At 45.7% G+C, this 13,571-nt stretch overlaps 1 protein-coding gene across 1 annotated transcript; it reads left to right on the top strand.

Annotated features, from left to right (window-relative positions):
- The first annotated feature begins 8,816 nt into the window (after positions 1 to 8,816).
- LOC101779081 (probable linoleate 9S-lipoxygenase 5) lies at positions 8,817 to 13,334 on the top strand. The gene is made up of 8 exons (XM_004986575.2): positions 8,817 to 9,214; positions 9,316 to 9,593; positions 9,665 to 9,914; positions 10,850 to 11,089; positions 11,187 to 11,380; positions 11,485 to 11,837; positions 11,950 to 12,243; positions 12,450 to 13,334. The coding sequence occupies exons 1-8, from the start codon at positions 8,863 to 8,865 to the stop codon at positions 13,180 to 13,182; spliced, it is 2,694 nt and encodes an 897-aa protein (XP_004986632.1). The 5' UTR covers positions 8,817 to 8,862; the 3' UTR covers positions 13,183 to 13,334.
- The last annotated feature ends 237 nt before the right edge of the window (positions 13,335 to 13,571 follow it).

The following is a 13,571-nucleotide window of genomic DNA, read 5'->3' as shown; positions in this document are numbered from 1 at the left end:
TATTGTGATGTCGACAATGGTCCGTTATGAGTTTATTATTAAGCTTTGTTACAATGCTTTTAAAGTACCCATGGTTTTAAAAAAGAATTAAGTAGATTTACACATAATTAAAAGGGTATCATAGTAATTTCTCACTATTTTGGTATTTGGTCCAACCAAATTGGTACTTTATGGTACTTTCTTTGTTTCCACTGTTCGATTTCGCCGGATGGACGGCTCTCATTTTTATTCAAGCACTTTCTGCTTTTTTTGAGATGGTTTGTTTCCTGGATATTCCCCCTAGCTCGCAAACAGTGATGGGGAAGGGATACCATGTGGGGGAAAGCCACCCAGGGAAATGATTCGACTAATAAAACCTCACCGGAGGCCTCCTTCCTTGGGTTATCATGCTCTTGGCTTCCAAACTAGCTCTAAGTGATAAATCCTAGAAATTATCAAAAAGTAGAAAAATGTGTTCATCAATTTGGCAGACTCCAATTATCATTGACAAAAATAGCTTTGAAAACAAATTATTTTTCGAATTGCTGGCTGAACAATAGCTTTTTGCGATCATGTGAGTGTTATATCTTGGTAATTTTCTGCTAGCTCAATGATTGATATGTATTCTCAATGTACACGTAGTTTATTCTGTTGACCCGGAAGGTGCTTAATTATGAACATGATGTTTACAAGCGAGCAATGTACTCCCTCCGTCCAGGTTTGATGATGTCTAAGCAAACGGAGGTGGACAGCATTTTTATTCGTCATCACAGACGTCTCGCGTCGCTTCGTACATGCGGCGCGGACAATTTTCATGCGCCAGATGTACTGCTTGGCTGTTGGCGCCCGATTTTTTTATTTTTTAGCCTTTTTTTTGAAAGATTCTCACAAATAGGTCCCTGGTGGATCCAATTCCAAAAATGGACCTTTAGCTTGGCGCCATCCACGCTGGCGCCAATCTACAACGTCTCGGCGCCAGCCATCCTGGCGCCAAGGTCTTTGCGCAACTGCTGACGCGGATGCCGACATGGCGGGGGCTTGGCGCCAGCCATGATGGCGCCAAGCCTTGGCGCCATGGATCTTGGCGCCAAGCTTGGCGCCGTAGATCTTGGCGCCGAGCTATCTACGCCGTACCTCTTCGCGTTTCGAACTAAAGAAGTATAATTATTCCGAGGAGTGTGTAACAAACTAAGCTGTGGTTCAACTAGTTAGGAGGTGGGTTCCTTATCCTGGAGACCCGAGTTAGCTTGGCGCCAAGATCCATGGCGCCAAGGCTTGGCGCCATTATGGCTGGCGCCAAGCCCCCGCCACGTCGGCATCCGCGTCAGCAGCTGCGCAAAGACCTTGGCGCTAGGATGGCTGGCGCCGAGACGTTGTAGCTTGGCGCCAGCGTGGATGGCGCCAAGCTAAGGGTTCATTTTTGGAATTGGTTCCGCCAGGGGCCTATTTGTGAGAATCTTTCGAAAAAAGGTTAAAAAATAAAAAAGTCACTGTTGGCGCTAGCCTCCTCCTTGTCCATCGCACGTCTGCGGCCCTTACGTGCAGCGGGCCTCCTCCACGATGCTCGCAAGCTTCCTCCTCTGTCCCTAACCCTGCATTTGCCTCTTGGCCTTGATCCCGACACCGGCCTCCTCAAGGTGTGTTGGTCTTCTCCTATGGATGCATAAATGAATATCGATGGATATGAGAGTGGAATGAACCCCAATCATCTATACATGCATGAGAGCAATTTAAATAGTGTGTCATTTGTACAAGATATCAAATAAGGCCGGAGTTGCGTATTTTCTTGGCCAACTAAGGCACAAGTTACTAACAGACCGTTCGTATCAAGCCAGGCTTATTACTATGGAACTGCCTATAGGGATAGAGTGGGTCGTCCAGATAGGAATCCAAGCTGTTACATCATTCATCGCTTTTCTTACTCAAAAAAAAATGACTTCCGACATTGGCCCGTTTGCTCCGGCACCAAACTTAAGGGGGCTGTGTTAGACTTAAAATGAGAAACGATCGTGTACGGGAATCAAATGGTACAAGGCACGGCCCTATCGATGGCCGGAGATGGCGGCTGCTGTTTTTTACTAGCTTACAGCCCAGGCAGAAAAGTTATTCTGATAAAAGGAGATGACCTTTAGTCTTCAAAGTTGGGGATTTTGTATATCTCCAAGTATCTCATACGAAGGGAGTGCAACGATTTGGAGTTAAAGGAAAGTTGGCTCCAAGGTATATTGGTCCCTATGAGATTTTGGAGCAGAAGGGTCCTGTTGCCTATAAACTTACCTTACCTGATCAACTTGCCTCTATACATGACGTGTTTCATGTGTCTCAACTCAAGAAATGTTTGACGTGTTTCATGTGTCTCAACTCAAGAAATGTTTGAGAGTTCCAGAAGAAATTCTAGAAGATCCAGAACTAGAGTTGGAATCGGATTTGACTTATGAAGAAAGACCTATTAAGATTCTAGATCACAAAATATGAGATACTCGTACCAAAAGTATCAAGTTTTACAAGGTACAGTGGAAGAACCACACCAAGGATGAGGCTACTTGAGAACATGGAATCCAAGTATCCTAAATTGTTTGAAGAGGTTTGAAATTCAATGGAAAAATGTATAATATGTACAAAAGTAGTCCACCAATTTCTTTTATGAAGTTATAGAAAGAAAGTTATATGACGCATTTTACTTTCCACTTTGAAGAAGAAGTCTAGCATTGGAATCTCGGGACGAGATTCTTTTAAGTGGGAGAGGCTGTAACACCAAGTGTTTTTGGGAATTTAAAAGGTTATCAAGATGATAATAATGAAATTTGGAGTAAACTAAGGTATTATGAGTCAAGTTCAATTTTGGATGAATTTGACCAAAAATTCAAATAAATGGTCGAATTTGGGAAAATTTGAATCAAACATGGAATCATATGTTGAAAGTGTTTGGAACTCAGTGGATCAGTTTGAGATCAAATTCAAGTCATAAGCATCTCAATGCATAGTCAAAGTTGTTGACTTGGATTAACTATTCAAATCTGTAAATTCTCCAAGTGGCAATTAGCCAAATTTGAAATTGGCTTATGAAGAATTTTTCATCTAAGCTTTGGGATGTTTTGGACCACAAGTGGACTTGGATGATCAGTAAATATTTTAGACATATTGTTGCATAAGGAAAAGAGAGATTTCAATTTTAAACTGAGTCTCAAAGTTTGAAAGTTGTGCAGTTTTCAACTTAGCTGATAAACTGAATAAGTCTGAAAACAGTGCTGAGTGGGCAAATTTGGGTCAAGATTTTGAGGAAGTTTACATTAACACATTGGACAAGATCATGCAAAATGGAATCTCCAGCCTATGGTTAACTAATGTCAGTAGCTCTTGTACAAGGAAAAGGAGGTTTAAGTATTTAAATGTGAGCTCAAAGTTTGAATCTTGCACTGTTTTGGTGTTGACGGTTTAACTGAAGAATGTGTTCGAAGGGTTCAGTAGAAGCTCAAGTTTTGCCAATGTTCCGAGATCCATATCTCTTAATCTGTTGCTCTATGGAACAAAAGCTCCATCTATGACTTGTAGCAGATTGAATCATCTACAAGTTTGGTTAAAGGGAATAGTAGAGTTTGGATTGAAAGTTGAGCGCAATTTTGGTTTGAATTTTGGGCGAAAATGGAGGAAAGGGGAGAAGAAGCAGAGCAGTGGCGCTGCCACGTAGCTGCTTGCCATCGATGGCCGGAGGTGGTTTCGCCCGTGCCACGCATCGGCGCAGTGTGCAAGCGAAGCAGAGGAGCAAGCATGAGGTGGCCGATGAGGAGGTGGTAAAATTTTGTATAAGTACCGCTCCCGCCGGCATGTTTAACCTTTTTCACCACCGCTGCCCAATTTTCACCGCGCCTCGGTTGTTTTCAAGATTTTTGGCTAACTTGAGCTCCAGTTTCGAAAAGCTTCTAAGGTGAATTTGACCAGGGTTAAAATGATGAAGTTGTTGTATGACCTTAGTTCTCAAACACTTATAAAGGGTTTTTCTGGCGTTCTGTTCAAGTTTTGTGAGATAAGCTTATGCCAAGATGCATGGTTGAACTGATTCCAGACAGTCTAGATTGCAGGTCGGGGGCTAGGTTGACCAATCTGACCGACTTTGACCTAAGTTTTGAAAGCCTTCTATGCAGATTGTGACCTTACTCCTTTAGTCAAAGTTGTTAAGGGATCGAAGCTTTAAAATGTTTGTATAGAGCTCAGCTTGAGTTCATATTGAAGAATTTTAGATAAAGAGCTCCAAAGTTGGGACTTTATTTATTTTTCTTAAATCAGCATAGATTCAAATTTTGATTTTATGAAGGTCTTCTACTCAAATTAAAACAAAACACCAAAAATAAAAGTTGTTAGGGAAGTTGAGCTCTACAACTCTTAGTTGGAGATATTTTTAAGTTCTTTAGCAAAAATTTGAGTTATGGTTTAAAAAGTTGTTCAGCTTGTGAGGGCAAAAGTGTCTTTTTTACTTGTCTTCACTACTGCCAATTGTTCTTCTTTATGCTCTAATGATGTTGCTTAAGATTAAACATGGTTTTATTAGGCTAGGTTGTTACATTCATGTGTCCAAATTATTGGTTATTTTCCTATTTATGCATTAAGTCTTGGAGTTGATTGAAACCTTACTTTTATGCATAATCCAACCTTGTTTGTAGGACATCTTTGCCACCTGTTCGAAATAATTAGTAATTATCCTATGCTTAGCAATGCTTAGTTTCACCTTTGAATAATTTTGGTTGCTCAACAACTTAAGGATAATATTGTCTTACACTTAACTCAAGGAAATGGCTTGGTTTTTGAAAGATGTGGACAGAAGCTGGAGATGGTAGTTCTGTCCACTAAGATTAAATTATTTAAGGCTCATTCATTGTTTTAACCACTGATCAAGTGATATTACCTGGTTGCTTGCTGCCTTTGGGAACCAACAAGCCCGGTAGGTTAGTTGGCTCTCTAATTGGAAATATTCTTACCCGTGCTTGGCATGTGGGAGAAAGGTAGGGACGTACCCTGAAACTCACATGGAGATCAGGCCAGATGTGGGATCCCATGTGGGGATGCGTCCTTGGGTTCAGATAATTGTGTTTCCAATCTTTGGGTACGGCTAATCAAAAGGTCGTTATACGCAACCCAATCAGTTGCGCATGGCTAGTGATTAGGTATCTTCTACAGGATGTAAATTGGTCTGGATCGCTACAATTCTCGGTTATGAATGCACTAATCATCGCTTAAGCATCATAGAGTAAATAAGTTCAATATGATGATTTTTCTTAAATTAATATTGTTGTATGATGTTTAGTTCCACTTGATTGAGCAAATATTTTATTCACTTAGGTAAGAATTAATTGTGGTTAAACTAATAAAACTAAGGTTTCACAATTAGTAAGCTTTACACAAAATGTCGAGTCGGCCAGTACAGTATTAAGCTATCATATTACTTGAAATTTTATTTTAATCTATCTATACTAGTTAGACGGGTCAGTCAGCAATGCTGAGTACCTTCGTACTCAGTGGATTCTCTTTTGTTGTTTTCAAACATGCAACAACAGTTTGTTGAAGAGGAAAACCTGAAGAACTAGGGTATTTTATGAGTTTCATAGTGCCGCAGTGTTAGACTTAGACGTTTAATTACTTACTTCCGAGGCTTGTTTAAATTGAAACTCTTAGAATGGTTTAACTTACACTTGTTTCAACCTACGGTTTGTAATAATTCGTACCTTCAATATTTATGTAAAAATATAAAGTTTGTTGGTGCTTTCCCTTCGTGGATGTGATCCTAACGTATGGCTAAGATTCAAGTCATGGATGATTCGGGTTGTCCCGAGAATACTCAATGGACTACTGAATTTAAACTATTTTGAGTGTATTGTGAATAATTGTTGTTCCGACAGGCGCTCTTAAATAAGTTTAAGTCAAATAGTTCCACCACACGTGGCAAGTTTACGGTCCGGGAGCACTCGCTCCTGGGGATTTCTGACCGCATGACCGAATGACCTGTCGGTCTTCGAAGTACCATCCATCCGTCCCATGTGAAAAAAAATATATTGTAAAAATTTGACAAACAAAATGATTATTAGAAAAAGATTGTAGGGAAACTTTTTGTGCAAACATAGTATAAAAACCTTTACAATATTTTTTGGGGCCAAAAATGTGGTAAAAATTTTTAAAACAAAGTTTCTGAACAAAACTTTGACACGAAATTTCAAAGAAAAATTTTACCAACAATTTTAGAAGAAAAATTAGGACAAAATTTAATAAAAATCATAGACAAACTTAAGAAAAAAATAGAAAACAAAACTAAAAAAATAAAAATGCAAAAAAGGAAAGAGATGCCCACCGTCGCTGGGACGTCCACCGCGCTCTTGGGGCGGAGCCTCGCGGGCTCGCCGCCGCCGGTGCGCCGTCGCGCCCTTGGGGTAGAGCCTTGTGGGGCTCACCACCGGCGGGGCACTACCGTGCCTTCGGAGCTGCGCTGGGGCTGCTTCCGTGCCCGCCGCCACTTGTCGGTCTCCTACTCGCGTGCTGGTCAGCGCCGCTTGCAAAAAGGAAGGGAAAAAAAAGAAGGAGAGAGACAGTCACCAGAAAAGGAAAAGGGAGACAGGGAGAAGTCGATGGGTCTTTATCTTCTCTTGATGGTGGGTCCTATCTACGCCCACGTGTCATTGACTGAAAGGACGAGGACCTCCCGTCGGTCATAAATTCAGCATTGCGCCATTGATGCATGGAGGAAGCCTTTTTTTCACGGGTAAGGGCACGTACAATAGTTTAGACAGCTGCTGTCTATTTGATTTGCCATGTTAGACACAAAAAGCTAAAAAGACAGCTTATACAGTGAGCCGTCTATTTAGCTGTCTACAAGCTATTTAGTTCATTCATTGAAATGGCGATCAAGTGTACACTTGATCTTTGTAGTCATTTTGGTGCTCAATTGTACCTTTAATGATCTCACATGCAAGATATATCAAAAGGACTGTAATGTAAGTTTTTGTTTTATTTCATGTCCTTCCAACCTTACTAAAAGAGCTTTCTATGATTTCTACCTTTATTAAGGGTCAAACTGTAAAATTACAAAGATATTTCTCCCGAACCTACCCTACCATCGTCTCTCTTATCTCTCCCAATGACTCTTGTATCTCTCAGCTTTCTCTCTCTCTCGATCCCTCTCTACCGTCTCTCTCTCTCTCTCGATCCTAGCACAGTGGCCAGCGCCCAGCGGCAAGGGATCGCGGCAGGCATCCAGTGGATCGGCTTGGGCGGCGCGGTTCGGCTTGGATAGCATGATGCGGTGTTCGACGCAGCCAGCTGGTGGAGCAGAGCAGCAGCCGGTGGCCAGACACGCGCGTAGAGGCAAGTTACTCCTCCGGCGCCCAGTGGCAGTAGGGTGTGGCCGGTGGCTGGCGAGGCGCGGGAAGCAGGTAAGCAACCGATTTCTCACTTGATCTGAAAGAGACAGCATCGATTCATACAACAGGCGATGGGAGTCGTCACGTGACCTGGAAGCACGAGCCCCTGCCGTCGTCTCGTGAGATGATGGCTCCCTTCTCTCTCATCATTAATTATTGTCCACGTCAGATTGTTTTGCCTCCGTAGCGCTACATAGACGATAACTGTCTATGGGTTGTACGTGCCCTAAGCATGGAAGAAGCCTGAGCAAACCTGCTTGCCTTCCACTGCTGAGACCTCTTGCCAAGCTTACGTCATCATCTCCCATGGGGCGGGACACCTGACAGAAGGAATATTTCCCATCTATAAATATTAGATAGCAGTGAATATACTCCTCTGTCTAAGAGGCAACAGAAGGAATATTTCCCATCTATAAATATTAGATAGCAGTGAATATACTCCTCTATCTGAGAAAAGGTGCCTTCTTTGTCCTAAATCAAACAACTTTTTATTTGACTAGCGAGCTGATGAAGCGTGAGCCAGGCAACTATCACAACTGAGGAAAGCCCTGTTAGTACAGGTTGGAAACCCTTTTAATACCGGTTGCGCAACCGGTATTGCTAGTTCGGTACTAAGGGGGTCTTCAGTACAGGTTGAAATAAGGTTAAGAGGTATTAAAAAATAAAAAATGAAATTCCACCCCGTCTGAGCCACACCCCGCCCCGAGCTCGAGCCCAAGCCCCGCCCTTGCCCCCTGCCACCACCCTTGCCCCTCCTCCCCCGCCGCAAGCAGCCTACCGCCGCATATCCACGCCCGCCGCCACCTCACCTCGCCGCTGCTCCTCACTACCGGTGAGGGGCAAGCAGAGGGGGGAAGGGAGGCAGAGGAGTGCTGAGAGAGAGGAGAGATAGATAGAGGAAGATAGGGGGGAGGCGAAGATGAGACGGGAGCGGGTAGCGGGCTGGGGGGATGGATATGGTGGAAGAGAGCTCCTTTGGTACCGGGTGGAGCCTCCAACCGGTACTAAAGGGGTCACGGGGGGCTTCTGGGGATCCGATTTTAATGTGAGCATTAGTACCGGGTCAAAAATCAACCGGCACTTATGCGGTGGATGAAAGGTCCATTCCCAGTAGTGTATGGACTAGAATGTCTCTTGGGATGATTTTTTGTTGATGACACCTCCTTACTATTTCATGATAAGCACAAGGTTAGAAGAAACGGAAGCGATGTTAGGTTAACTGATAATCCTCTTCCTCGAACCCATATATCTGCATGTGTTGGATATAGGATTGGGTTGTTACTTGTCAGACTGTCACCACTCACCACTGATTCTTCAAACTAATTAAACCCATCAGAGTCCCAAGTGTCCCAAAGGGAATCTCTCCTTCTTGCACCCCTCTATATATAATGCCGATCGAAACCTGTCATGAAACACAAAGCACATAATCCTTAGTGTTGCATACAGAAAACCGGCCCTGTAACGCCCGTGGAGCGTGGACATGATGCAGCCTCGTCCCAGCCAAAGCCAGTATTGCCAGGCCTCCCTTGCCGCATCCTTCGCGGGCGCAGGGTGGGCACGGTCCAAGGCGATATGGCCGGTTCCCACTCGGCCAGCGCTGGTTCTTGCCGCCGCTCATTCACGTCGGAAGAAACAGCAATCCGGCGGCACCAGCCTCCACAAGGCTACTACCACCGCCGGTGACACATCAAGTAGTCGGCTCGAAGCTAGGAGCCTCGCCGCCCAAGAGCACCGTGTGTATGTCGGAGGCAAGCTGCTGCTGCAGTCCTTCTTGGATTCCCCCAGTAACCAGCTCAGGCTCTCCTTCCAGCTCGTCAGCGCCACCGTGGCCGGTACACACCTACACACTCAAGTTTCTTTAGCTTCCATTTCGTTGGACACATGCATTAATTTGCAAGGGAATGATGAAGCAGACGCGTGCGCTTTCGTGCAGGAGGCGACGGGCGCGGGGTGATGGGGGGAGAGGCTGTCCTGGAATCCATCCTCGGCGCCCGCGAGGAGACAGAGCTGGACGTTAAGCTGGCATGGCACGCGGCGCTCGGCAAGCCAGGCGCGGTGGTCGTGACGAACCACTCCGACTTCCCCGTCTACCTCAAGCTGCTGAGCTGCCCAGCCGCTGCTGGATCCGCCGGGATCGCCGTTTGTTTCGCCTGCAACGGATGGGTCTATCCTGTTGGGAAGCACCCGCATCGCCTCTTCTTCACCAACGACGTCCGTAATCATCAATACACACAACACAACGAGCAACAGTTCCAACACTAATTGTGTGAATTGTTCTGCAGGCGTACGTGAAGGAGGACACTCCGAGCCCGTTGCTCGCGTACAGGGAAGATGAGCTCGCCGTACTCCGGGGAGAGGAGGGAGCCGGCGAGCAGCCGTTCCAGGAGTGGGATCGCGTGTATGACTACGCGCTGTACAATGACCTGGCGAACCCTGACCTGCGGAAGGACTTGGCGCGCCCCGTGCTGGGAGGATCTCGGGAGTACCCGTACCCTCGCCGCACCAAGACCGCCCGGCCACCAACTCGGACAGGTAGAGTTCAGTCTCACGTCTCGTACGTCGATGATGCGACTGGGATATTCTACGATCTACGTATACGTTGTCGTGTTTTGTCATGTTGTTCGAGAAAACTATGGGTATCTCGTGTTTACAATTATTGGTGTCATGTCGTTGGCATTGGCTACAGAAGGTCACGTAGGGTCAAATGCCATTTTTTTAGAGAAATATATTTGTCTTATTGAAGCGGACATAATGGAGAGGGATGAGTCGGTAAAAATACCAAGTGGACATTGTGGGGACGTCTGTGTATTGGAAATTGGATTCGCATCTGAAGGCAGGTGCATGTAGGAACAAGAAAAGAGATCGAAACGTTTAAAAGAGTTGTCATACTTTCGACAACTATATATACAAACTTTCTTAATATCATGTGTGAGAAATGTTTAAAAAACGTGACAAATATATGTAAGAGAACAACCTTTTCTCACCTATCGTATTCATAAAAGTCTTTGCAACTACGACATGATTTCATTATTATTGAATTCAGCACAGATGTCGATGCTGATGCCACCTATAAGTACATATAAATCCCTTATGTTAAATGGAACAAATGTTTTTGGTTGGTGATCATGAAGCCAAACACTCTAGATCTGTATCATCAACATGTTCTTTAAGATTGAACACTTAAATTATGGCGTCTATATTTCAAGTTGGTAGTTATATTTGCTTTGCTCTACATAGGCAATGCCCTTATTGAGTTATTGTTTGCAAATATAGAATTATTTAGATCTACATAGAAATTGCAAAATTGACTAGAATAATCCTACTGCGCGAACACTTCATTAGATGCTGTTTCCCAGTTGAAAGTAGTTCATTGTTTGCTCAAGTTAGTAATACCTCACTCCCCTACTAATGACGATGCTGGTTCTTGAACCATGTTCACGACACGATTTTCATCAATCGTGCATCAGATCCTCTCACGGAGACCAGAGTTTCACTGGACAAGCAGATTTATGTCCCGTGCGACGAGCGCGTCGGTACTGCAGCCATCGCAGCTCCAAGCCCTCCAAACCTGGGTGGCCACTTCAAGTCCATTGCAGAAATTTATGGCCTTGTCGGCCTCGACGACGTCGGCCGGCTGGCTAAGGCGAAGCAAATCATCAACAGCGGTGCCGCCACGCCAAAATTGCCCGTCCCACAAGTCATTTCAGGTGCAGACGTGCAGTATAATCGCTTCATTGTAAACCTAGTCTTTATATTATCATCTTCTATGCTATACAAGAATGTTCATTTCGGCTTTGATCTTAGTGAACCCAATGAGTTGGCGTAGAGATGAAGAATATGCTCGGCAGATGCTCGCTGGGACGAACCCGGTGTGCATCAAGCGTGTCACTAAGTTCCCCCTCACCAGCGAACTTGACCGGACCGTCTACGGGGACCAGGACAGCAAGATAACCAAAGATCACATTCAGAGGAACATGAGTGGCCTGACAGTGCAGCAGGTACATCTACTCTTGATTTCTACTAGTTATTGCTCCTAGAGAATCCATTATTATTCAGAAAATGGAAAAGTTTCTGAATAAATTGTATGCCATCGTACACAAAGGCTGTGGAGGATGGGAGATTGTTCGTCGTGGATCACCACGATTGGGTGATGCCATACCTGAAGCGCATCAACGAGTTGCCAGGCGAGGAGGAGAAGGGCGAGATCTCGCAGAGGAAGGCTTACGCAGCGCGAACCATTCTGTTCTTGAATGATGACTCTACGCTACGACCTCTGGCGATCGAGCTCAGCTCGCCGCACCCGGACGACGAACGGCTCGGTGCTGTCAGCACGGTGTACACTCCACCGGATGCCAGTGAAGAGACCTTGTCCGCCGACAAGTTCACCGCGTGGGACCTGGCCAAAGCCCACGCCGCCGTGAATGATACCTCGAAGAACAACTTTGTCATTCACTGGTACGCAAACTGCAGAGTCCCATGTGCCAGACTATCAGCACCTTCCGGTGAAAAGGAGATGGCAATACGTATACGATATTTGGTATGATGAGTTTTCATGTGATCTTTGTAGGCTTAACGTGCATGCCACCATGGAGCCGCTCATTATTGCGACGAACAGGCAGCTGAGCGTGCTGCACCCCATCCACAAGCTCCTGAAGCCACATTTCCGGAACACGCTGCACGTGAATGCCGTCGCACGCCAGATCGTCCTCGGTTCAGGTGACAAAAGGAAGAATGGCGATATCTTCCGTGGCATACAGGAGGTCACCTACCTTGCAAGCAAGTACGCCCTGGAGATGTCCTCAAAGGCCTACAAGAACTGGAACTTCACAGAGCTTGCTCTCCCTGCTGATCTCATCAAGAGGTATACTATGTGGTAACTCAGTTGCAAAATGTTTCTATATTCAAAAGCGATAGACGAAATAGTGTGTTTGAACTCTATGATCAAAACACCAGTAGTAGATGATATAGTGATATACTGCATTGCATAAAAGATACTAATTAGGAATTGTGCAACGAATTCTAACCATGCTTCTGAATCAATTTTGTTGTGAAAAAATTCATTTGCAGAGGCGTGGCAAAAGGTGATCCAAAGAACCCAGAGAAGGTTGACCTGCTGATCAAGGACTACCCGTATGCAGTGGACGGTCTCGAAATCTGGACGGCAATCAAGAAATGGGTCACCGACTACTGCACCATTTACTACACCAACGACAGCGCCGTCACGGGCGACAGCGAGCTTCAGGCGTGGTGGAGGGAGGTGCGTCACGTGGGGCACGGTGACCTGCAGGGCGCGCAGTGGTGGCCGGCGATGGACCGCCTCGCCGACCTCGTGGAGACGTGCACCACCATCATCTGGCTGGGCTCGGCGTTCCACGCCGCCGTCGGCCTCGGGCAGTACGGGTACCAGGGGTTCGTCCCCAACAGCCCCACCCTCGCCTCGCGCCCGATGCCGGAGGTCGGAGCGGCGGTGACGGAGGCCGAGTTCCTGGGGAGCATCACCCCGAGGAAGGAGACGCTGGCGCTCATGGGGATGTCAGCCAAGTCGCTGGCGCGGACAGGGGAGGTGTTCCTGGGGCAGCGGCCGGACTCCGAGCTGTGGACTAGCGAGCGGCGCGCAGGCGAGGCGCTGACGCGGTTCCAGGCGAGGCTGGAGGTGGTCGCGGATAGAATCCAGAGGAGGAATGCCGACCGGACGCTGAAGAACAGGGCCGGGCCGGTGGAGGTGCCGTACACACTGCTCACGCCAACGAGGAAGCCAGGGCCGGTCATCCGCGGCATTCCCAACAGCATCACCAACTGAGCCCAGTCAGTCGTTCCAATCATGTTTTGTTGCTCATCGGTTGGTTGACGAATTCGACGTCTTGCGTATTGGTTGCCTGGTTGACTGGTTTGATGTAGTAACCTATGGATTACTCTATTTTCTCATGGCCAATGAATATATTTGCCGACTTACTCCATGGTATTATACATATTAACTTTTTTAATACAAAACTTTTAATATGTATCTCGATGTATATCTATACATAGCAAAAGTTAGGTATCTAAAAAATCAAAACAAATATTAATTTAGAACGGATAGAGTATAATATAATGATTTGCCCGTTAATGACCAATCAGTATTGTTAACGCTCAAAAGTGGCAGCGCCGCCGATCAAGCTCGAAAGCTGATTTGGCAGGCGGAACTGGTCT

This window comes from Setaria italica, chromosome IX (genome assembly GCF_000263155.2).
Source record: "Setaria italica strain Yugu1 chromosome IX, Setaria_italica_v2.0, whole genome shotgun sequence".
NCBI lineage: Eukaryota > Viridiplantae > Streptophyta > Magnoliopsida > Poales > Poaceae > Setaria > Setaria italica.
The sequence above is the reverse complement of the archived record's forward strand: the minus strand, read 5'-3'. Positions and strand labels throughout refer to the sequence as shown.